The sequence below is a fragment of the Podarcis erhardii genome (genome assembly GCF_964252035.2).
Source record: "Podarcis erhardii genome assembly, chromosome: 10".
NCBI classification, from domain to species: Eukaryota; Metazoa; Chordata; class Lepidosauria; order Squamata; family Lacertidae; genus Podarcis; species Podarcis erhardii.
Window position 1 is genome coordinate 24,232,325 of NC_138500.1, and position 26,006 is coordinate 24,258,330.

At 39.7% G+C, this 26,006-nt stretch overlaps 1 protein-coding gene across 11 annotated transcripts in view; it reads left to right on the forward strand.

The window, feature by feature from the left end:
• The window catches only part of MYBPC1 (myosin binding protein C1), a 96,082-nt gene that overhangs the window by 20,112 nt on the left and 49,964 nt on the right, over positions 1-26,006 (forward strand). For 5 of the 11 annotated variants that reach the window (XM_081878800.1, XM_081878805.1, XM_081878797.1 and 2 more), the window contains exons 2-11: positions 290-322; positions 2,709-2,750; positions 9,196-9,231; positions 9,611-9,634; positions 10,573-10,608; positions 11,921-12,025; positions 13,528-13,676; positions 15,229-15,346; positions 19,082-19,130; positions 22,369-22,425. In XM_081878800.1, coding sequence (XP_081734926.1) covers positions 290-322; positions 2,709-2,750; positions 9,196-9,231; positions 9,611-9,634; positions 10,573-10,608; positions 11,921-12,025; positions 13,528-13,676; positions 15,229-15,346; positions 19,082-19,130; positions 22,369-22,425 — 649 coding nt within the window. Of the gene's footprint in view, positions 1-289; positions 323-2,708; positions 2,751-6,596; positions 6,634-9,195; positions 9,232-9,610; positions 9,635-10,572; positions 10,609-11,920; positions 12,026-13,527; positions 13,677-15,228; positions 15,347-19,081; positions 19,131-22,368; positions 22,426-26,006 lie in introns of those variants that run through there. The other 6 variants (XM_081878801.1, XM_081878802.1, XM_081878804.1 and 3 more) reach the window with 6 other exon arrangements.

Sequence of the window (26,006 nt, forward strand, 5' to 3'; positions counted from 1 at the left end):
GGTGTTTGTTACAGGAAAATAAAAGCAATGTGAACCAACTATTTGGTGAGATAGTTCGCTGCTTTCATCTGTACAACAATAAAACAATTTGAATAAAACCTAATAAATTAGTGGGTTATACACAAGACCACAATAAACATCTACAAATCCATAATGGGAAGGCTTTCATGTATAGCATGAAATTCAGAATTTGTCTAGCTCTTCAAGCTGTATTCAGTACTGTACTAGAACATATGTATCTATTCGTATACATTTATGTTTCTAAAAGTGCTTCTTCTATCCTTTTCAGATGAAACAGAAGCAGAGACTGCACCACCTCCAGGTTAGTCACTAGAATTTGTGGTTTTTGTTGATATAGATATATTGTATAGGCTTCATACAATACACAAAGAGGTGACTGTTTATTGGATTAATAACTGCACTTCTACAAGATTAACAGTACGTCTCTTCTCAGAAGTAAGTCCCACTGAGATCAAGGGGCTTATTCCCAGGTAACTGAGAGCTTAAACTCGTCTTAGGGTGCCATTTACAATGGTAATTTACAGTGAGGATCTAGGAATCCTATATATGTCTACTCAGCGGCAAGTCCCATTTAGTTCATTGGGACTTATTCCGAGATAATTGGGTATAGGATTGCAGGCTTAATTCCCTTGGCTCCCCTGCTCCCCCCACCCCAAGCCCTGGAAATTGTGGGTATTCTGAAGATGCTAGTTCTTTTCTAGGATTTTATTTTGACAGAAATTGCACATAGATGTATTTAGGGAGATTTGGGAGCAAGGAATTGATCTAGTGAATGGAAATAAGAAAAATAGAAATATTTTGCCTCTTCGCTTTGTTATGTAAGGAGGGGAGGGAAAGGGAGAGGAAGAAGGCCTCATGTTAAAAAAGAAGGCCTAAAGAAAGTGCATTATTTCATATTTTAGCCCATGTGGTAGCTGATGAATATGGAATCTAGTACAAGCAACAAGCAAACATAGATTTGGGGTAAATACTTATTAATAATTGAAAATTCACCAGATTTCAAATATTTGAGCATTTCTGCTCCAACCCTACATTTTTGTTTTAATATTTTAAAAAAAAACCTTGTGCAACTAATACTAACTGCTGTTGGCTTATCCCTTCAATGCATGCATAACATTTCAAAGCACATTTCACATAGTAAACCATGTGATCTGTTGTATTAGAAATCCTTACAGATCTTTTGAATTAAATAACAAAACTGCGAAAGAATGGAGTTGGAAGTTCTTCTCTTTTCTTCCTGGAAAGAAACATTTGTAACACTAAGTTACAAATGTGGCAGATTGCATAAGTGGTCACTGCATTCCAGTGGTTTTGATTTAACAAAGCACTTTGATCCTGGAACCTGCTCCACCAATAGTTCTGGAGCAAGCACACTTGATGTTTATCAGGTGATGTTTGGGAGGATATCCTTTGACCTGGCAGATTCAGCAGAAGCCCTGAAGCTTGCACAGCTCTTCTAAAGATGCTGACTATGTCCCACCTGGTATTTGGGAAGGTGTAGAGAGAGTCTGTTGATCCTCCTGCCCTTGGCATATCTTTCTGGATATTTTGAGCTTCCTGTGTACATGCATATGCACACACATGCAAAAATGTGAGCACACAAATGGTGTTAAGCCCAGATTGTGGCTGCCACATCTAGAAGCTTGCTGCATTAAAAGTATAAAGTATGTGACCAAATATGCAGAGGGGGAAGGGGGTAGAAAGAAAATTTGCTACTGCTCTTCTAAGACTTGATTATTATAATTCTGGATTCATTCCCGTGTACATACACTAAACAGGGGAAATGTTGGTGCAGGGTAGTTCGGAGTTACTTTCAGGTTGCAATCGTATGCATGTTTTCCGAATGAGCCCCACTGAACAAATATACATAAGATTGCACTGCTACTCCGGGTTCATAGATCATAGATTTGTAGAGTTCGAAAGGACTATGAGGGGTCATCTAGTCCAACCCCATGGAATACAGGAATCTTTTGCCCTACGTGGAGCTCAAACCCACAACCCTGAGAGTCTTATGCTCTACTGAGCTATCCAGATTGTTTGCATATATGTAAAATGAGTGGGACCTGCAAAAAATTTAATAATGTTACGCTCTTGAGGGCTTCTGTTCAGGGTTTCAGCCAGCCATGCCCTTTTTCAAGATACTGCATTCCACCCCCCTTCCCCATTCCAGCATCAATTAGCATTCTGTGGTCACTGAGCATGCTCAGTTCTCATTGGGCCATCTTGGGGTCCCACCCACTCCTGGCAGAATTTTTGTTTGTTTATTGCTGTAAACCTTGCCCACCCACACCTCTAAAGCCAAGTATTATCTACTTTGAATGGCAGCAGCTCTACTGGCTGTCAGACAGAGGCTGCCTATCCATCACCTGTTCAGTTTCCTTTTCCATGACCTGAATCTGAGACTTTCTGTATCCAAAGCATGTGTCCTCCCACTGAGATATGGTCCCTTTCCTAACTCATTGTTTCAACCAACAAGCATTGACATGCTAATAGGATCCAGTTAATTTCCATTTATATTAATGGTCTAACTCTTTCAGCCTCTGGCAATTAATTCTCCGGGGCGTAGTGGCTGCTGTGCGTGCGCAACATCTAAACATGTTGTGCCAGCATTGCAGGCGGGTACGCCAGCACAAATGTTGATGATCTGGGTGTTTTCTCTCAAAACGATGTTGCTTCTACTTCTACAGAACAAAATAAACCTGAGGAAGATGGAAATGCACCTAACCAAGGTGAGTGCAGTTGTTCTCCAAAAGCTAGAAGGAGGCAACATATAAGTAGATGCTACAGCAGTATAGGTCATATGTATGTTTTCTCTTCTTTCTTCCAGTTCCCCATACAGTCCTGAATTTCATTTCATTTCATTGATATGATTTCATATGGCTTCCTGGATTTTCCCCACCGCCAATGCTTCCCCCCCTTCATTTCCCCATTTACTTGCTTCAGCTGGTATGCCCATTCAACTCTTCCTTGGAGAGGGCAGGCCTAGCCACAGCCATTTATGATTTAGTGCAGGGGATAGGATGTATTAACAATGTGCAGGTGTTGTTGGACTCCAACTCCCATCAGTCTCAGCCAGCATGGCCAATGGGCAGGGATAACAGAAACTAGAGTCTGGTGCCATTCAGAGGACACCATGTTGGCCTAATCTCTGCTTTAGTAACTTTGACACAGGAATATTGCCCGCCCTTGAAAAGTGTCCAGTAACTTTTATTGATGTGCAATGCTGCTGCCAAGCTGTAGAGAAGAGCAGCAAAAACGTGTCACTCCAGCTCTTGCTACCTCTTTGTTTCCTGGTCCAGTTTATTACTTCCTTTATTGCAAAAAGTGCAAGTAGATAAATAGGTACTGCTCTGGCGGGAAGGTAAATGGCATTTCTGTGCACTGCTCTGGTTTCGTCAGAAGCGGCTTGGTCATGCTGGCCACATGGCCCGGAAAAACTGTCTGCGGACAAATGCCAGCTCCCTCAGCCTGTAAAGAGAGATGAGCTCCGCAACCCCAGAGTCGTCTGCGACTGGACTTAACTTCAGGGGTCCTTTACCTTTACCTTTTATTGCATTTATAGTCTGCTTTTCCTCCAAAGAGTTCAAGGCAGCATGCATGTTTCTACCACTCCCTTAATTAATCTTCATGACAACCCTTTGAGGTAGGTTAGGCTGAGAAGAGAGAGAGAAAGGCTGGTCCAAGATCACCCAATTAATATGAGGTAGCCTAGGCTGACAGGCAGTGACGGGCCCAAGGTCACAAAGTGAGCTTCATGGCCGAGTTGGGATTTGAACCCTGGTCTCCCAAGTCCTAGTCTGACACTCTAACCACTATACAACACTGGCTCCAGTCTGCCCTTTATTGTAATGGCTCCCAAGATTGAGGTATTGCACAAAAATGGCATAGAAACCATCAAAAGCAACCATAAATGACAAACATAATATTAACTACTCTTAACCACTATAACACTTTTACCTATTAGTTTAAGGTACTAGCTCTTGTCATAAGAGCTTTAAAGGGCTTCAGTATCTGAAAGAAAGCCTTTGTCTACCATTCAAAATATGAGATGCTGCTCTGAATTGCCCTGCCAATCACTTTGGCCAGAATCAAAAGTCCTGTATGACTAATTCTGCATGTCAGGTGGAATCCTTAAGACTTTCTGTCCTATAGTCCTCCATAATGCCCTGCAAGCAAACCACGCTCCCCCCAAGCCTTCCACAACTCTTAGGGGAGCCTTGTCCAACCTGGTGAGCACATGCCGACTAGGATTGATGGGAGTTGCAGTCCAAAACATTGGGATGTTACCAAGTTGGGCAAGGCTGCCTTGGGGTATGCCCAGGGTAACTATTTGTTTCCAAGTAATGATGGGGATGCAATCTTCAGTGCAATCCATACTACATAGTTCTAAATTTTGTGTTTTGAAGCAAGGTATTAATTTGCATTTATGGAATGCTACATCTCTGTCATATATCCAATATGTATTTTATTTACAGAAGAATTGAATGTACAGCAGCCTCACCAAACTCACTATGTTATCCTCCGTTCTACATTTCTGTTTGTCCAGCATCATCATGTGTGTCTACGTAACTACCAACGTACTCTCACATATTACATTCCACAATGTGCTTTCATTCATCTTCATTTTTGTGCTGAAGACATAGCTACCAGAACTGCGCTCATTTCCTGAAATAACAACATAAAATTAATGTGCTCATTTCTTTCTTTAGGTTCCATCCAGGTATCCACCCATCTAATAAATTACCTGCATGTTTCATTTTCATCTGTCTAGGTTCTGTGATCTACTCAAACATCTGATTGTTTCCCCTGTGATTTTGATTGAAGTTTCCATCAAAACTCTGTATAAAATCTCAGCTGTCTTTTATAGACATACGTAGATGTCTATATTTAAAGCTAATGAGCAACTGTAGCAGATCTGGCAAGTGGACATAGATAAAATTTCATTAGTACTACTGGAGCCTCAGTAGTACATCAGCAACTTGCAAATATGAAACAGCACACCCTCCTGCTACATTGATGACATACTGCAGGGATGGGGACCCTTTGGCTCCTCAGATGTTGCTAAACTGCAAGTCTCATCTATCCCAGCAACCATGACCAATGGCCAGAGATGATGGGAGCTAGAGGTACTCCATGCCTGACATACTTTTAAAAACCATTTGATGTATAGTAAAGAGAAAGGTAGACTATTCCATAGACTTCTGGGGAAGTGTTGTTATCTCGTTGATTCTGTTCAATTTATTTGTTTGTTTGTTTGTTAAATTGCTCATTAGCCCTCTCCTGCTGCCTCTGACACTGGAGATACTAATATTTTTATCCAATATTGTCTAATTCCCCCTTTCAAGTCATCAGTTTGGTGACCATCACTACGTCTTCTGCTAGCAAAGTGCTGCCATTTTAACTGTGCAAAGAAGTAGTTCATTTTGTCATTCCCAAATCGCATACCATTCAGCTTCAATGGATGACCCTGGGTTTTTCTCCTTACCTACGTTCTTCCTATCATGCATAATTTTGTATATTATGTTTCCCCATGCTTATTTTTCTCTATACTTTTTTTTTATTGTGAAGCCTTTCCTCCTACCCCTTGATCATTTTGGTTGCCCTGTTGTTATGATAACGCAGATGTGATTATATTGGCATCCACGGTGAATGCCTTCATGTAAGGGAGTAAGGGAATAAGAGCATATTTTTTGCAAGCAAGGTTGCTGTTGAAATGGGCCAATAGTGAATCTGAGCCATTCTATCAGGTCACCTCCATGAAAACTACAATCAAGTGGACTGTAGGCCCCTTCAGCCATCTTAGACCATTATTGCAATGCCACCTCCCTAATTTTTCAGAAGTGTCATTGGCAAATTCCAGCATTACTCAACATATACATCTCAGGATGAATAGGAAATGACATATAGATTACATTGCAGTACTACTGACCATATATTGTAACTACTTAAAGTCTAAGTATGATGCTTTGCATCTGCTGAGTATTAGCAAATTCCCATCATGAAACAAACATCAGTCAAGGTAGATCTCTTAGGTAGATCTGGACTGGTGAGGGATAAGATGGGCTTTGCTAGATGAGAGGTCAACTTCAGTTGTGATAATACTGCATGTGTAGAACTAAACTTGTACTTTTAGATAGAAGCTCCCTTTATAGGTGGGCTGACAGACAGTGGCAGAGCTTCATGCTCCCGCACTGGGGGGTGGAGAGCAGGAGGGGGCAGGGCTGGTGCGCGTCCCGGAGGCGGAACACCCAGAACGGGCGAGGGGGGAAACCATGATGGCACCCTGGGGATCGCACTGCCAGGGGCGGTGCACTCCCCCCGCATTCCTCTTCCTCCACCAGTGCTGACAGAGTGGAAATAGATTGGCAAAGGTGGTTAAAGTTAGGTCAACTTTCTTCAGCCAAGTGAAACTGTTGCTTTAGTGAATCACCTGATCTACCCAACTGGTATACAGTACGTCTTTTTGTGGTAAAGAAATCTGTTTGCACCAGAATGCCTTCCTCTTGTTTAGCTCTTTTCACAAGTTCCATTATTAAATATATTTATATTCCATTAAAATTTTACTTGCAGAAGAAAAGGAGAGTGAAATAATGATCGTAATTCTACCATCAGGTCTGATATTCTTTGGGTATTTGTTATCTTTTGAACAGATGATGTTGCTAACATAGATTAGATCATCACTTTCTCATTTTTAAACTGATCGCTCTTGAATCATTGTTCCATTTTGATTAAACAACCACTTCATCCAGTTCTAGCAACTAAAGAATTAGGAAAGATGGATTGCTGCAGGTTTTTTCTCCATCCCATCTGTCAAAGCAGTTCTGCTGTCGTATGTTACCTTGATATCCATAGAAGGTTCACAACCCATTTTAATGTCCTGGGGCTATACAGACTGGTTGGTATTAACTTTTTTCTGCTTAGAAAATATAAATGGCACTGGCTGGTGAATCTGCAGTTGTCACCTTACACACCAACCAGCTGCTTTTTGTTCTTCCAGTTTCTCACATCATTCAACAATATAATAACAAATTAGACGACTTTTTTGTGTGATGATCATCTTCCACTTGGATAACAAGCATGACATCACATATATTGTGCTGACTGAACTGAGCAAATTACATATTTCCTTCATGTTTACATTGACCACAACAAGAACACTATTGTGAAGAAGACAGATGAGTGTGAATTTATGTTACTTTGATTAACTGCCAGTCTTGGAGCCAGTTGTTACATTCTGATCAGTTAGCACAATATTCATATTGTTCACTCATTTATCATGAGGCTATCATTTATCATGATCATAACTCTGAAGATTAGCATCTTCATGCCATCTTGCAGCTCATGGAATTTGCAGGTGTTCCAAACCTAAATGTACCCTGTACCCAACAGAAATAATAATAATTATTATACATCATTTTCCTGAGATCAAACAATTCCTTCTGTGTACCTTTAGTGTGAGTCAGTGCTTTGACTTCCTTTGAAAGGGTCAACATGCTAATAGTTGGCCTCAAAAGCAATGTCTCAGTACTGTTGAAAACATTTTTTAAAAATGCAGTTTGCTCATCTTAATGGTTCATGGGCAGTGTATGTTTAACTCTTTCCCTGTTCCATTTTCCCAGCTGCTGTTTGCCCTATTGTGGTGGGAAATATGGTGGTGTTTTCCCATGTGGGCCAAAAGTCGCTGAGGAGGAAGTTTTGATTGTGAACAGAGCATGGAAAGAAGGTTAATATAACTGTCTCCACTGCTGCTGCTAGCAAATTTACAGCTGCCTGTATAGCTACATTTCATTATAAAATAAAAGTCAGGAAACTAATAACAGATTTACAGTGTAATGTGTAGTTTAGCCTAAGAAAATCACAATAATTTTGAAGCCAAAATCAAGTCTGATTCCTCCCTTTTAAAAACTTGTGTTAATGGGCTGCTTGAAAATGTACTTGCTCTGTATATAGAACTGCCTTCATTTCAAAAGCATTTACTCATATGAGTAACATAATCTTCAAATTTTTGATTAGAAGCATACTCTGATTCAGGGACACCATGCATACTTCCATGTTTGCAGGATCGGGACTAATCACATAAGTAAGAGCTTGACTACTCATGTGATTGAAAATGTGACATCCTGGCTCCAAGTAAAGTCACTGATTATTATGGAGCCAGAATTCACCTTTTCTGGATGATTTCAATTGAAAATGCTTTTCTTACATGGGTAAGTGGATATAATGTTCTGAAATTCTGAATTATTTTGTTCTTCATACAGTGTGCCTTTTGTTAAAATGGCTTGATTCTTCTTCTCATCAGGAACTTCTTTAAATCATTTAAGTGTAACTTATGGACAGCAAATTTCCATAATTATATTAAGATCACTTTAAAAACAAAAAGACAGAGTGTCAGACAGACATCCTAAAATGCGATGGAAGTGGTTTTCATGCAATGTATTTGAAAGTCTACTTCAGCCATGTGGGAAATGTCTTCGTCACTCATATTTGTTGTGTGGCCTTCCACAGAGGTAAAACATAAGTTATTCCAGTAATATTTATTTACAGTATAAATAGTGTACAATATAAATATTGCCAGTGACCTTTCAGCCTTTTTCCTTTCATTTGCCCATCTTAAACTTAAACTAAGTTGTTATATAATTGTAATAGTGGAGTATTGGGGGATGTGTATTTTGTTGGGGAATTAGGATGACCTAACATGCATATTTATTGGTTGTAGCTCAAGATATTAACATCTTAAATCTAGACCACCGCTAATTATCACATTGAAGTATATATGTGCTCTTCTAATCTCTAAATTACGAGAAATATGTCAATTCTAAACAGAATTCTTATTGCTTTACTATTTGCAATAACAAATAGGTGGACTCTTAGGCCCTGTTGACTTAGGATGGGAAAGAGCTAAATACGTGCCTAACTCTTCCACTGAATGAAATGGGACATAAGAGTCTTGATTTTGACAGGACCGAGCGAGATCCTTATTGATCATACAAGTGATATAGTTTTTATCTAGGCAGTTTGTCAGAATTTGAAAGAAGAAAAGGTAATGGTTGAATCTCATTAATTTGGAGCCACCTTCTGCCAAGTGATGGAGTCTTTTTTTCCTAATTATAGTGTTATTTTTTTGTATATATATATTTATATAAAAAACCCTTTATGTACACATTTTACTTGCAGACGGGAACGTCAGTGAAATGACATCCTCTTCAGAAGGTCAGATCTATGGTTGACCTTGATTTTCATTGTGGCTTTTTTGTACTCCATTCCCCCCCTCAATATTTCTAACATACACAACCACTCTGAAAACTCTCATTCATACCCATGTTTTAATAATAGATCACACATTACATCCCATTTTTTGTACTTGCGTGAAGCATTGAAGTTGACCATTCCAGCTGCTCGATCCCATAAAGCTTTATCCATCAGTTTGCAGTTTTCATTACCAGTGTTTCCAGCTATCATGGTTTCCCTTCCTTCTCTTGCAGGTTCCTCATTATCATTCATATGTACTAAAAAAAAAAAAAAAAAGGATAACTCATTCTTCCTTTTCCTTGCTTGCTTTGTTTTACTTGTTATGTATTTCTTTTTACAGATGAAGATGACACTTCAACTGCAGGTTAGGAGGTCTATTCCATTTTACAGTGTTTGTCTGCTATGATGAGGAGAACTAACGAGAACTGGTTCTTCTGTTGTCAGCCAGACATGAGTCCATCTAACCAGGGGGTTGAAGGCCTGTTTCTATTTCTGCAATAGGATCCCTGCATTGTCCCCATCTCCAATGTCCTAGAGTCACACAATAAGCATGCAAAGGGAGTTTCTTAGCCACTATATGCTCCAAAGCTAAGCATTTAGGAACACTGAAAGCACAAGGTGCTTTTGTTTCTGCCGAGTGGTGTGCAAGTTCTGTTGCATACAATGGAACTTCAAGGGAAGCACAACTTGTCACTCTGAAAGAAGATAGTGGATTTATATCCAGTCTTTCTATCTTGCTGGAACTCAGTCCCCAAGTTGTCCCCTAGGGCTGAATCCAGCTAGAGTAGACCAACTGAAATGAGCAAACCTAAGTTAGGCATGTCCATTAATTTCAGTAGGTCTACTCTCTGCATATGACTAACATTGGGCAGTGCCCCTAGGAAGAGCTTTGATGGATCAGGCCATTGTTCCATCTTGCCTGGTATCCTACATTGCATAGTGGCCAGCTAGATGCTGCTGAGTATATGGCCTCAGAATATGAAGTTTCCCATCTACACATCATGGCTATTAGCCACAGAGAGATGTATGCGCCATGATAATGCCCTTTTATTTATCTTATCCAGCACCAACCTCACCCTGGTGTGCTTAGCTGCAGCAAAGTTGCTGGATCTTATGTCTTCTTATTAGCCTCTAGGAAGTTTCCCACTCTCCTTCCACTGATTAGACAATCCCATTACTTCTACAACCCTCCCTCCCCCCGTCTTTCAGCATATGACAATAGCTCCCAATCCTACACAGCCAGAATAGTAACCAAGGTATAGCTTTTGATTTGACATCATCCGGTTTACTCTTACCTTTCAGGTGGGACTAATCGGTCAGGAGAGAGAAAGGACTCAGGTGAGATTTTCTAAAACAGAAAGGAAAGGAGGAAGAACAAAGACCCCCAAACATTCCAATTTTCTCCTAATGCAATAACTATTAATGAACAATTTATTGTAGCTTACTTTTCGACAGATGCGGTTGCTGACTTTTGTACCCTTCGTGCTAACCTTTGGTTTTTGTTTTATATTTGTTTCAGATCTAGAAAAAAGATCCTGCTCCAAAGTTTCATGAGGTTCCAGTGTGCAAGCAGAACTCCATGTGAGCAAGGACTTCTCCATGCACTTCACTGGAGTGAAAAGAGATGCACCTGCTCACATGGAGCTCTGGAGCACAAAAGTCAGCCTGGTGTCTTCCTGGCGCCCACCAGATGTTTTGGACTACAACTCCAATTATCCCTGGACATTTGCCATGTTGTCTGGGGCTGATGGGAATTGTAATCCAAAACAAAACCACTGAGGGCAGCAGGTTACATGAGGCTAACATAGATCATTCCAGAAAATAAATCTGGAAGACCTAGGCACAGACCTCTCCTTCTCCTTTTTCTTTTTTTTTAACAGATTGCAACTAATTTTTACAGTGGGGATGTAAAAAAACCAACACAACAACCCAAGACTCACGTTAAACATTTGACCCTTGGGCACATATGTCTTACGTACTTTGTTTGACAAAGCATGCTGTTCCTTAGAAACTAGAACAATGTTGATATTTTCATGGAATTTACTTTGCATGAAAGTTATTTTTATGTGAAATTGTGTTATTTCCACACACAACCAGAATCAAACTGGGAATGATGGAATTATAGAATCATAGGGTTGAAGAAGACCCCAGTGCCGTAATGTTTAAGGCATGCCTCTGTACAGATACTGTTTCTCCACAGATGAGCTTACACAATCTTTATTGGTTATTGCAGATTAAGATCTTAATTACCAACACTTGCAAGAAAAACTATTCAGCTGTTCCCCAATTAACACTGACATTAAGCTTTTACAGTGTGTTTTAATATATCATCTATACAGTATATATCTATTAATATACAACTATTTTTGTATTTATTTGCTGTGAAAGCAATGACACAGACCAGCACAATATTATAATTTTCCATCACCACAGACAGGGCAATTCCATTCAGAAAGTTGTGTTCAATAAGAATTTCCTATCCTTTTGCTTCCAATAACATCATGTCAGGCTGAAAAAATGTGACGGAGAACGTAAGTACCCTTTGAAGTAGTTGTAGTTTAAAGGAAGGGCATGTTAGAGCTAAGATAAAGAAATTAGATTGCAAGGTTTATTGCAATAAGTTAATTTCTCCCCTCTTTCTCCATATTAGTATGGTCTATGGGAGATGGCCCTCAGGAAGAAGGAGATAAGCAAGACAATTCACAGAAATCCCTTTTATTTGTTGAAAAACCAAAGGGTGGAACAATTAGTGTCGGTAAGTGCTGTAACAATTTTTTAAAATATATATGTATATATTAATTTGTCTATTACACATACATGGGATTCTGAATAGGGCTATACCTACTTAGCTTCAGCAAATGCTGTAGTTTCTGGTATTCTCAAATGATCAATTAGTCCTCCATTGCCCCTCTTCCCAAAAATGTTTAAGACTGAAATCTTATGCATATTTGCCTGGAATAAGCCTCACTAAACAAAGTGGTGCTTACTTCTGAGTAAACATGCACAGGATTCAGCTATACACTTATACCTTATGAAGCTCAAAAGACTTTAACATACCGAGATTACACTTTCAAATTTCATATGGAAATAAATTTTAATGGCTGATTAATCCAGGAGCACATATGAAGCAGCAGAGCCCTTTCTAGAAGTTAAAATTCAATCATCTAGCTCAGAGGTCAGCAACCTTTTCCAGCTGTGGGCTGGTCCACCGTCCCTCAGACAGTGGGCTGGACTATATTTTGGGTGGGGAAATGAATGAATTCCTATGCCCTAAAAATAACCCAGAGATGCATTTTAAATAAAAGAACACATTCTACTCATGTAAAAACACGCTGATACCCGGACCATCTGCGGGCCGGATTGAGAAGGCAATTGGGCCGCCTCCAGCCCCTGGCCCTTAGGTTGCCTACCCCTGATCTAGCTATTTAGAGGAAAACAGGAACAATCGAGGGGGGGGGCGGACTGGATTCAGGCCCTCCTCCTTTTTCTGGACAGCCTCAGCTTCTGTGCACAGCCTCAGCCTCAGCTTCTGTGGGTTCAGCAGGAAAACCACACACACAGCATCTTTTAAAAGACAACTGAAGGCAGCCCTGTTTAGGGAAACTTTTAATGTCTGACACTGTATTGTTTTAAATATTCGGTTGGAAGCCATCCAGAGTGGCTGGGGAAACCCAGCCAGATGGGTGGGGTATAAATAAAATTATTATTATCTGGTTGCAACATATGGGTTACATGCCTGTTTCTAGAGACCCTGCTGAGACCAAGAGAAAAAATGCTTGCTCAACTAATTATGGGTTTATGTAGTTTTGGAATGTATGGGATTTTGGTCACTGATAGCTCAAATATAACAGATGCTCTTACAACTAAGGGGTTCTTTGATGGCACCTGATGTATGTATATTTTTTGAAACTGTATCTAGTTTGCATATGGGGGAGAAATTAAATTTTGTTTGCATTTAAAGGCAAACCTACCCAAATCACACTTCCTAAACAGTACACAAATTACCATCCTCCAAAATTAATCTTTCTCCAAATTTTATAATGCAGTTTTTCACCCATGTGACATGTACAAAACCACATGTATTTTTACAAAAAAATGTGTGTACTAGGCAAAATGTCTATACTAGGAGAAATGTACATTAAAATTCTAATAAATCTTCATGAGGATTTAAAAAGTTCCACAAACATATTGCCAGGTGTCTATCATATGAGTAGTAATGTTTCTAATGTGACTAATGTTTTCTTTTGTTTTCCCAAGGACAAAATATTACATTTATAGCAAAAGTTGAAGCCCAGGATCTTCTCCGAAAGCCAACTGTTAAGTGGTTCAAAGGGAAATGGATGGACCTGGCAAGCAAAGTAGGGAAGCACCTTCAGCTAAAGGAGACATTTGAGCGCCAAACCAAGGTATGGAGGGATGGCAGTACTCAATTTTACCTGTTTCTAAAATCCAGACTTGGTAGTAAGGACATAAGCTCAGGGGGTGAAGCCCTGACTGAGCTGGACATTTCATGAGAGAGGTAACATTAAAACAGGTTATCTCCAGAAGTAGCTCAGTGTATGTTTATCAAGATGGACCAGGTTGTGGAGAGGTTGGCACAGTGCAAACACACCAGCAGAACCAATCTGGTGCTCCTACCAGTGCATTTGCACCAGGAGTAAATCTGGCATTTGAGCAGAATCTCATGTGCCCATTTATCAGGGTTTGACCCAGACATGCCAGTTCAAGGACTCTCACTGGTGCAATGGGACTTGTGCCCTCTTCTCCCCTTGTGTGCTCCCCATGCCTTTCCCTGCTGTAGGGAGTCAGGAGAACCCCTTAGAACAGCAGTAGAGGAGAGATCATTCCACCTGGCAAGCAGAAATGTTTGTGATGATGGAACAATTGTGTTAGCCCACAATTGGATTCCACCTAGGGCTTGTATTTTCTCCTGCTATGAAATTTGGTGGTTGAACAGTTTGATGTCTAGCAGGCATTTCATGTGGTGGGGGCTGAGGGACTTCAGACTTCCATTTTTCAAGGAGCGGGCTCAGCTCCCCCAAATCCTGTGGTCCTGCTCCACTTCTTCCTCCCTGCCAATGTCATGCAGGGATTGTTTGATACTGAATAAAAATTAAATGTAAAAAGAGTTCAGCCTCTGACATCATTAACACTGCAATCTCAAATCCTATTGAAAAAAGGCTTAATTCTGAATAGGCATGTGCAGAATTGCCTTGTAAATGTACAAAGAAGCAGGAACATCCCAATTCAAGCCCCTGATTACCTTTCAGCATGGCTAAGTGTCCTTCCCTAAATAGAAATACCTGAGGAATTTGACCTCTGTGGATTCTTGTATGAAATTATCGAAACCATAAGAATATAAGATGAGCTTGCTGAATCTGACCAATGGCCTGCCTAGTCCAGCATCCTGTTCTTTGAGTGGTCAACCAGATGTCTGTGGGAAACCCAAAAGCAAGACCCCAGCACAGAAGCGTTCTGCCCTCCTGTGGTTTGCAGCAACAACCCATCCTTCTTGGACTAATGTGTAGGTTCAAACTTAGGTTACCACTGTTTTTCCATTTCTGCAAATACTGAAGCACAGTTCTCAACAGCTTAAGCATATCAATATTTGCATTTAAATATATATTTTGAAAGAAAATACACATTTAAATAGGTTTTTGAAATTTGTATTCCAATAGGATTTTTTTAAAATTAGAATTTTTGTTGTGGGCTTATTGCTGTGACAAAAGTTACAACAGATGACTCAACAGCTTTAAAAACCACAGAGCAGAATGTGGGAGCAGAATAGAATTATGGCTAAAAGTTGTGCAAAAGTAAAGACAGTAGTAACATCCACTCATCTTTAATCCTAGGAAATAGGATATAATGTTTGTAGATATATGTGTATGAATGTGTTTTCAGCAGCTGAGAATTTCCCTGAATTTAATTTAACAATTGCACTGTATGTTTGGATTTCAGATGTACACATTTGAGATGCAAATCATTAAAGCTAAGGAAAACTATGCAGGAAATTATAGGTGTGAAGTAACGTATAAGGATAAGGTTGATAGTTGCTCTTTTGATCTGGAAGTCCATGGTAAGGATCCCTTTTATGTTTTCTTTCTTTAACACAAAATTTATAACATAATTTGAGGTCATGTTTATCTGAACTCCTCATGCCTATATCTAAGCATGCTTCAGAGGCCCCCTGAAAGGTGTCTATAGGTTTCAGGCTCCTTTTTCTTATTTTTATCTCAACGTCAGCTCATTTAGAGTTGTGTTAATTATTTTGATGCAAACATGAGCAGTTAGTGATATAATCTTGGGACTGTCTTGGAAGAAAGACTTGTGGAGGCTGAAATGTGTCAGTGAGAAGAGAATTCTGCTGATGTGCTCTGGGCTCTATCCATTATGGGCTTCTCTTGGACTTCGCATTATTGAGATGAGCCTGGGTTTATGTCTACCTAGAAATGAGAGCATCTGGAGGACATTAAGTTGAGGCATGCTAGGACAAAAATTGAGGTGAAGATATATTCTGCTGTTTCTGTTCACTAGGGAGTGCTGGGATGTGTAGCTTTGAGAAGGAAGGGGTTCAAAGGACCACTGATAGAGAATTCTCACCATAAGAATATGAACCCTGCTGAATTTGATCAAAGCCCACTGGGTTCTATCCCACACTACAGCAAGGGACTTCAGTGAGTGCAACAGAACTTCATGTTTCTCTCCTGTCTCCTCCATGCACCCTCAAAACTGGGGAACCTGCCAGAGCAGATTTGGGGGGAGTGGAATAGAGGGAGTCTCATTGTACCAGCAGGACCCAATTGGTGCATCATTGGATATCATCCACTGTTTCCCACAGTGACCTACCAGATGCCTCTAGGAAGTCCACAAGGCAGTAGCCACCCCCACCCCAGAGGTTGCTGCTGTATACAGCACTGCCTATGAATATAGAGGTTTCATATAGCCATTATGGCTAATACCCCCCCCCCCCGGAAATACTTATCCTCTGTGAATTTATGTAATCTCTGCTTTAAAGCAACTTGGCACTTTCACAGAGCTCCAGCAGGCTACAAATGACTCAGAAGATGCTTTGAGTCAATGAAATCACATTAAGTTCTCGAAGCAATTATTTGAGAAGCTTGCTGAAGCTTGCAGTTTATATTTGGAATAAAATTTATATGGCAGTGATGACAGCTCAAGACTCTACAAATTTGTCCATGACGTAGGTCAAAGAAAGGACTCCCCTTCACCTCACCTCAGGCTTAGCAAGGAATTTGCCTGCTACAAACCCATCATGAGGCTCAGAGAGAGAGAGAGAGAAAGAGAGAATATTAAGTTCCTGGAATATCACTGTCCCACACTCAGTTGGAAAGCAACTTTATAAATCTTTGCAGAGAAGAGAATGAAATGCAACGCTGGCAGATCTTATGGTACCAGAGTGTGCATATGGGGTGTGTGTATTTGGTTACAGGCAGGAAGGGCTTTCATCATGAGGTATAATGATCGTTTTTTTTGCAGGATGAGTATATAGAGCCACAAAAGTCCTAAACACTCTTCAACTCTGTCCTGTTCACTTTGACAGAGGAGGAGTTGACGAAACTGTGCACAGTTGCACAGTTTATTCATGTGAACAGGCCAAGAACATGGACAGCTCTTTCTAATGGGTTTGAAACAAGCGGAGAGCAAAGCTGGATAGACCTCACTTAGTATCTATTCTAGACTGTTCCTACAACTAACGGCTCAATCTGTTCTTTCAGAGATCCACAATAACTGTCGGCCACTGCCACTCCAAGTTAGATTAACTATAGATTGTGGTCTATTTAATCCCCATGTGTATATTCGATGTATAGATATGTGGATATGAGCACAGGACTCATAAAATCTCCCCTGACCACATAAGCAGCAGTGCCTACACAGACATGGCCATGTGAGTGGGGCATTGGTCAATATTAAGTTATGCCCTCCTGCATGTAAGATCTATACACACAGTTGAAGTATCTGCTGTAGATGAACATTTGTTTACAAATGGAAAGAGTTTGCATAGTGAAGTATAATGACCCTCCTTTTTGCAGGATGGACATTTAGTACCATAGAACCACCAAAGTAAAGGGAGGTCTAAAATTATGGAATTTTTTTGGCAGAGGTTTAGAGAGACTCAGACAATGGTGGGGTGATAGCTATTCCCCCTGGTTTCATAGAACTGTAGAGTTGGAAGGGACCATGAGGGTCATCTAGTCCAACTTCATGCAACGCAAGAATATTTTGCCCAACAACCCTGAGATTAAGGGGCTCATGATCTACCCACTGAGCTGTTTATCAATTACTCAGTTTGGGGGTGCTGCTGTAAAACGCAGTTTGCACTGCAGAATAACTGCAAAACCTTGGCACCAGTTTGCAGGGGATTCCAAATTTCAGTGTTCATAGTTAATGAATTTATTCCAGAATGACTTGGCCCCAGATAGGTCAGCTGTCGGAACCTGAGAAACAGCAGCATCAGCATCACAGTGGATTCCATATCTCCATCTAGTGGGATTTTAAAGCTGTGGTGATGACTTTCACCCTCTGAGAAGCTTTTGAAGGACTAGGCTTCTAAGTCTGGGAAATAAAGCAGCCATTGTAATTGTAAATGCAAGGCTTAATATATGTCAAGCACCTTTACATTTGCAAATGTGTGCAGTCTCATTGATCCCATGGGACTGGCATTAACATTTCCTTTATTTGTGTACTAAGACAAAAACAAAGCCTATCCAAGTGCAAAGGACCTTCTCTGTCCCTCAAAATGTTACTGTTGGGTCCTAAAGCCTGGTCACCTGGCCCTGTGGCTTCAGCTGCCAGACACATCTAGGCAAGCTTTCCAAATATCCCAGCCTTGCAGCAATCTGGCAGCTAACCCAATAGATGTTCATCCTAGGAAAACAAGCCTACCAAATTACCAAGGTCAGAGTGCTCATTAATCAGACAGGGAGGCAGGACACAATTAATGGAATGTCCAGCAGCTGACTGCCAATTAACCAGACAAGCCTCAAAGTCTGTGTGCATTCAGTAGCTTGTAGGCAAGGAGCCAGCCTGTCTGCGTGCATAAACTTTCTATAGAAGTGAATTGTTTTATCTGATTACATGTCTAATTTACACTGGGTGAAATTCAACTCCATGTTATTGACCATATTCAGATCTCTTACTGAACTGAATCAGAAGTTGTATTTTCTTTGGGGATGAAGGAAATTTTAAGTGATGCCCAGAGCTTAACGCTTAGAAGTTATTTACTTGGTTTTTCTAATCATGCCATGCTATTGTTTCTTCCTTGTTCCACTGCTATTTTTAGCTTTAATAAAAAGAAGCTCCTTCCAGGTGAAATCAAATTACATCTAGTGTTCATTTGGGATTTCCTCTTCTTGTGTATTCCTTTGCTCTAAAGCATCAAGTTGTAGTGCATTATCACCACCCTAAAATCCACGCACATATGCGTTAAAAAAGGCTAACGAGATCAGAAATAGAAATACTGTATTAAATACCAGAGTAAAGGATCTTTATTTGAAAGTTTTAAGAAATATGTAGAAAATGCAATATATACATAAAATCATACCTCCCTACATTAAAACAGAACATCTAAAAGACTTGTTGAGATTGTATTTTATAAACCAAACATTTAACACTGTGGTGATAATATCTGTGGGCACATATTAGGATTGCTCCTATTCCAGTACAGTATAAAAGTTCTTTAAATTAATCCACAAAATGGAACATAGTTTTGTTCTTGCCTTAGTTGTAGCCATTCAATATCCTTCATAAATTACAGAAACCACTTTTCTCATTTTCTTTTTTATATATATAGAAACTTCATCTGCACCATCAATCGATATCCGGTCTGCATTCAAAAGAAGGTAACTTCAAGTAGTTATCTTGGAAAGTTATTCAATTATAGGTGGTGAAAGCAGCACATGCCCTGAAATACCTCTGGAAATCAAGCTGGTTGGAAAAACACAGCCAGAATGAACTGAAATAAAAGCCGAAATAACAAGCTTTAGAAATGGCACACTAAATTGAAAGCAGAGTATATGTCATAAAGGAGAATGTCTGTGCTTTTGAGATACTCTCTCCTGCCCACTGCCGAGAAGTTAAAATGGCTACTCCATTTTCTGTAACCTATAATTGGTTTACACATTATTGTTGTTATGTGGAGGTTGTTCTTACTTGCTCCATGTTTCCACAAGGGAAACTGTTCATATATGTTAACAAAGCAGAAGTTTTCATCATTCTACTACAGATGTCACAAAAAACCCATGCATCTTATCAGTTGCTGCCCACAGATGTCTCACCATGAGATAACAGCTTCCACAATGTAAAACACTCACCATGTAGTAGTCATAATATGTATGTTACTGTGAGCAGTGAAATTCTTTGAATGTTGACAACGCCAGAAAAAAATTGATGAATATCTGAAAACTCGGATAGGACTACTGAACGTTTATATTCAATGAAATGCTGTTGTTTATTATTTATACTGTGCCTTATGGATTGACATTGGCTAAATGGATAGGACCCTCCTCTAAAGTACCTTACATTAGAAACAACAGAGGGAAGGAAGGAGACAGAATGGTTGAAAGGGAAGAATGTGGAAAATCTTTAGTTTTCTTTATTGCTTATGTCCTACTTTTCTAATAAAAATAAGAACCAAGGTGGGTTGCCATTTCAAAAAGAAATCAAAGCCATAAAGTAAAACAAAATCACAATATGAAATTGCACTACGAACGAGAATCAACAGTAATTAAAGCAGAGACAGTGGCCTGGTCCCCCATGTAACACTAAACTAGGGCTTGCTATACCTGCTCCCGCGTTCCGCCTCCTAGCCAGGAGGAAATGGGAAGGTTTCACTTCCATTTTCAACTAGCAATATTTATACCTAAACCCAGACAAACTGTGGTTAGTGTTAACTATAATTTACAGAGACAAACCAACTTCAGCCCAGGATTTATAATGCCGACTCCTTATATTAAACCATAATCAATTACCGTAATCCTGTCCACAGTTTGGACAAAGCAAACTGATTTGCTGTAATTTGAATACGAAAGTGAAAGCTTCTGATTTTGCAGCATGAGAGGAGAGGGAGGGAGTGCACAAGCCTAGATCAGCTAGGCTTGTTCCTGTAGTACTGCTCTGTGGTTTGGTGTTTATGTCCAAACACAGCCAGCCGTTCCTCTGGTGCGTTTGCCTTGGGGCAAACTCACTGTGGCCCTCCCCACCCCAGTATGCTGCAGTGATTCAGCCAGATAAAAGTCAGGTGCAAAGCAATCATAAAACATCAGTAGAGACATCATAAAATAGTAGGTCATTCCTTATTATATTATTTTATTTATATTTTAAAGTCTTTTCCATCTGCTGAAAGATAAGAAGACCGGGAGCCTGGCAAATTACAGACAAGATCTAAGCATATGTATTGTAAATGTATTGATGCCCTAGTTATTTTAAAAGTTTCTGGTTAAATATTATTTCTCCTATATGTTAATGCTTTCCACTGTACTAATAAATCAATATTACGGCATCAGACCCTAGGTAATTGCAGAAAGCTAGTTGAGCACCTGAACTTCTTGGGGGTCAGTATCGACCACTATCCACCCTGTTCAGCTAACATCCATCCTCCCCCTCTCAAATTGGGTTCTGTTCCAGGATATCCCCAAATCCTGATTTCAGAATAAATGAGACAAATCAAGTAACTTAACTCATTTGCTCTCCTTCCAAGATTAATGTTAGAGAATTTGGTGCTTGTTTTGTTTTAGCAAAGGAAGGAGTGACAAATGGGAATGGAGGGAAGGAACAGAATAGAGATGGGGGTTAGACAGGCAATAGTGTTCAGGGGAAAGACAAGTATAGCTATGGGACACGAAAAGAGTATTGTGCAGGCCACTGTTGCCCCATTCCCTGACTGAAAACCCTTCCCAGCTCTTGTTTTCTTTCTTCATTAGTCAGTGGCCCTGTTCCTACATAATGCTAAGCCATGGTTTGTTCAATGAGTGATGCATCCTCTCACTGATGAGCAAGCCAGTCATAGCTTGTTTCACCAAAGCTTGGTTTGTTTTCCAGCTGCTCTAGATTTGTGCCTTTGTAGTTTTGAAGAGCATCTGGGATGGAGTGGTCAAACAAACTATGGTTAAGCAGGCTGTCATATTCAGACACAATGTCAAACTAAGGTTAAAACAAGCAATTGTTTGTAAGCCAACAACAAACCATGTCTTCACATTGTGGTTTGTTGTCATCTCAACTACGGTGCTGAGCTGGGTTCGAACAAACTACACCTTGGCTGAACAAAGCATGATGTAGAACCATGTGCAAGCCAGGCTACTACCTACATTTTCCCACTTATTATGCTACCAGACAAAAATGGGGCTAGGAATCTTCTACTTACGGTAACCTGCTCTTCTCTCCCCAAAGATTAGATTATCAGGATGCCAGTGCCCAGGGAACTCTTAAGTCTCTGCAAAGTATATTAACTCCTGTCTATAAGTATTGCAATTATATTGTTATTGCTCAACATTCTAGAAAGAAATCCACATTTTTAAACCCACCCCATCTCATCTTTAACATCATACAACACACTGTGTGCACTCAATGGATAGGTTCTCCAAATTTCCCCCTTGCTGACAAGTTTAAATGAAACTTTACTACTGGATATTTTTACATGGTTGTGCATTGTTCTATGCAGCATAAACAACAATGCACATCTTTGTTTTACATATGCAACTGAGTTCAGCACAAGCCCTTTGTTTTGTTTCAGTAGGCACTTGGTAGAAGTAAAAAAACAAAGCTCTTTGTGCCGACTCTGTTTGAAACACATTTGTGTTACAGGAACACAAATTTAGGCAAATTTGCAGATTTACAAGAATTTGCCTGAACAAGTGTCACAAGTGCAATGCAAACCTTTGTGTTCATTTTTCACAAGTGCTTGTTAATGGGAGTTGTAAATCCTGTGAAAAAGAATACAAGTTTGTGTTGATGTAATCTTCTTACTTGCGTGTCTCTATATTGATTGCGTTCGTAGGGCATCTAGAGTGTATGCAATGTGTGTTGTCCAACTCTCTGGGTATTAAACAAAGGTTTGATTTTGATTTTTTTTATTAATAACAGCGGTGAAGGACAAGAGGATGCAGGAGAACTTGACTTTAGTGGTCTCCTGAAACGTAGGTGAGAACCAAGCAATGAAGTGAGAAGGTGTGGATTGGAAATGGGTTAGGCTTGCACAACAGAAAGCGTCAGGTGTAATCCCGCCCCCCAAATGTTACCATCATTTCCTTTTGATTGATGTTTATAAACTTTTAATTCTTAAGGTAATTTTTTTGCTGATAGTTAAGCCAACTCTGTTAGCACGTTGACAAGAAACCACAAAAGTCTTAGGATATTGTACACTTTCTAAGGCTGCTGCCCCGTATTGTGACTTAATGACATAGGAGTGTCTCAGAGAAGCATTCCTGTGTCACTAAATTATAACATGGGATGAGGTCATACTGGCAGGTGTCAGTACTGTATATTGGTGTTTGTTTTGTGCCTGCATGTTTTCCCCACCCCTGTCCTATCTAGGGATGAGAAATTCAGACAATTGATCTTTGTTCTACACCCACCCCCCACATAAAGAAAGAAAGAGAGAGAAAGAGAAAGAAAAGAAAACCATAACAAAACTGAACTCTGGAACACTTGTTTTCAAAGCATGCAGACCACAGATGTACTGCAGCTTTTTTGGCTCTTGAAATAACCCTCTTTCTGCTAAGGAATGATGTGAAAAGATTTACTGAGCTCCGATAATGCATGCATTCATCAAGTGTCTGAAAAACACATATGCTGTGGGCTCTTAAAATGAGAAGTCTAGTAGGGCTAGGAAGCAACTTGCTGGGTGGAATCTGATAGTGTATTATAAAACTGGAAACATTTCAGAGGGCACATGGAAGCATTTTTTGAAATTCAAAATAATCCAAGAAGCTGTTAGCTGCGCTTTAAATCCCCAGATATGAATAACAATATGAGCAAGTGTTCAGACATTTGCTTGTCCTTTATATGTGGTTTCAGTTTTCAGTACCCTGTTCTAGTCATGAGGCTTCAAGAACAATTCTGCCCATTTTAGGTTACAAGACTGAGGCCCTGTTCAGACCTATCAAGCAGAGCTATATTTGTGTTGCAAGAAGCAGGCACATATAACCCTCCCAAAAACAGCACAACACTGGCACTCCACATAGGACCAAGTTTTGCAGATGCATGAAATTTGCCCTACCACCTTTTTGAGATAGCTTCTTGCTAAAAGTTTCTATATTTATATTTTCATCCACCTTTCCCTTAAGGAGCTGAGAACAGCACACATGACCCTCCCCATTCCCCACTTCAACCTCACAACAGCCTGTTGGATAGGTTAGGATGAGAGTGACTGTTCCAAAGTCACCCAATAAACTTCGTGGCTGAGGAGAGATTTGAACCTGGATCTCCACAGTCTTTGTCCAACACTCCCAACCACTATGACATACTAAGCTCATAAATAGGTGACAGGGACGTCATTCTTCTTGCTGGGTCACCAGGGCTTAGGAGGTCACCCTATTGTCACTTATCAGAATTCCTAAAATTATCATATTCTTCTATTTTCAAAGAGCCCTAGTGTGAATTCACTAGGCAATCTAGGGTCCTGCTATAGCCAAGGTGGCCTGGGAGAAATCTCGCGTGGCTATGGCAGTTTCTCTAGGGAAAAGGGTATGCTTAATGAAATAACTATCAAGCTTATTGAGTGGGGGGGGGATCTAATTGTCACAAGATTGGACCAGAATAACTTTGTTCATTGAGCAAGAGCAGGGAAAAAGCAGGCAACTTTTTTTAGATGGATAAAATTCACCAAATAGTCCATTAATATATCATTTATGTAGGGTGGAATCAAAATTAATTTCGAAATGATTTAACCAATTATTTAATTGCAAAGGATGCTGCAAGGTTATTTCTTACATTTATTTCTCATGTTTCTTCCATGGAATTCAAGGAATCATAGAGTGAGTTCCCAGGTCTATCATGCAGGCATCACTGACTAGAGTCAAGGCTCTCCTTTCCAGTAACTGCCTTTGCAGTGAAGATCAGGCTCACCCATGCCTGTATTTAGTTTAAGAAAAAACAAGATATATAGTTGCACACTGTGTTTAAATGCAATTTTAGTTTGGCTTCAGGAAGATGGGTTTTCAGAACATGAACTGACCATGTTTCAAAAGTTGATCCAAGTAAATGCTTAGATGCTATTTGAACAACAACAAAACTTTTTAAAAATCTATTTCATGCTTGCCAGATCTCTATTTTCTCTTCCCTAACTAGGATCCTCAGTTTGACATGCACGCATTGTAATATTTATATTAATACTAGTAGATATATCTATATCTACATATGGAAATGCATTGGCTTGGTTTGATTTTCTATTGATGTTTCCTACTAATATACAGCTTGTGTGTGGAAAAGTTTTAGTGAATTTGGCAATAGTGTGGAATTATCAGTATTATTGCTACATTAATTTTGTTGTGTTATATATGGATATATATGTGTGTATGCATATAGATGTATAGAAATGTAACTCTTGAGTGGATAATGGGCAAATCAGACTTTCAGTACAATCTGATTACTTTATTTCATTGCTAAGAAATATTGTTTCATTTCATTGCTTAAAATCATGTTTATTAGAATAGGTTTTCATATCCTGCTGTACAAACAGCATAGTTAAGTTACACCTAACTGCTTTAAGAAAACGTAACTGTGGGAAGGATGAGTCCCACTAGTGAAAGCCACTAGTGCAACATGGCTTTCCCCTTTCTCATCTCCCATGCCCTACCACCCAAAAGATTGGCTTTCAGGAGAATTCCCAGAAGAGCTTGTGGAAGGAAGGGGAATAAGGATCATTCTGTTTGGCAAGGTATAAAGCTTAGACTGATGGAACAATTCCCATAAGTGCTACTTAAACAACTCCTCATTTATTTGCTTCTTGTCATGCTAAACTTTATTTCACTGGCTGTACTGAAGGCACTTAATTTTTCATCAGTAAACCCTTTAGGAAAAATCTGAATGCTCATATTATACATGCTGACTCTGCAGATTTTAGGTTGAAATACACTGGAATATATAAACTGCTTAAGCCTCTTGAATGACATTGACTTCAGCTCAAATCTATTTACATGGAAGGATGTCAGATTTACATTGCAGCTTATGTTAGCATCTAGCAGCCAAATAGTTAGAACACATGACTGCATTCCTGAAGGCTGAGAGTTTGTCTTACATCTAATGACCAGGTGCAATGCATCTAAACTGTCAATGGTACGCTAATCCATTGAATCGCAGTGACAGCTGGACTTGGGCCTGTCATTCCCTAAAACAATAAGTTTCAGAAAGTGGCTTGATTTAACTGCTTGGATGTAATGAACGATCATTTCTGCAAAAACAAAGTGAAATTCCAAGAAAGAAGAAAACTGAAGTATTTAACTGACCTTTAAAAAAATATATATTTAACAATACATTCACTAAGATGGGATAAAAGATCCACAGACAATAGGATAGATAGAATAAAAGATCCATATTGATGAAAGGTGGCATTGCGGCCTGTTTCTGCAGGTTCTGTAAGTCTTGCCTTGTAGCTGTTAAGCTGTGTTTTTATATTTTTATTGGATGTTCTTAATTGGTTTGAATGTAAGTCACTTAGGGTCACTCTTTGAGAAAAGTGACTAACAACAACAACATGTCTCATGCCCATTATCCACTCAGCC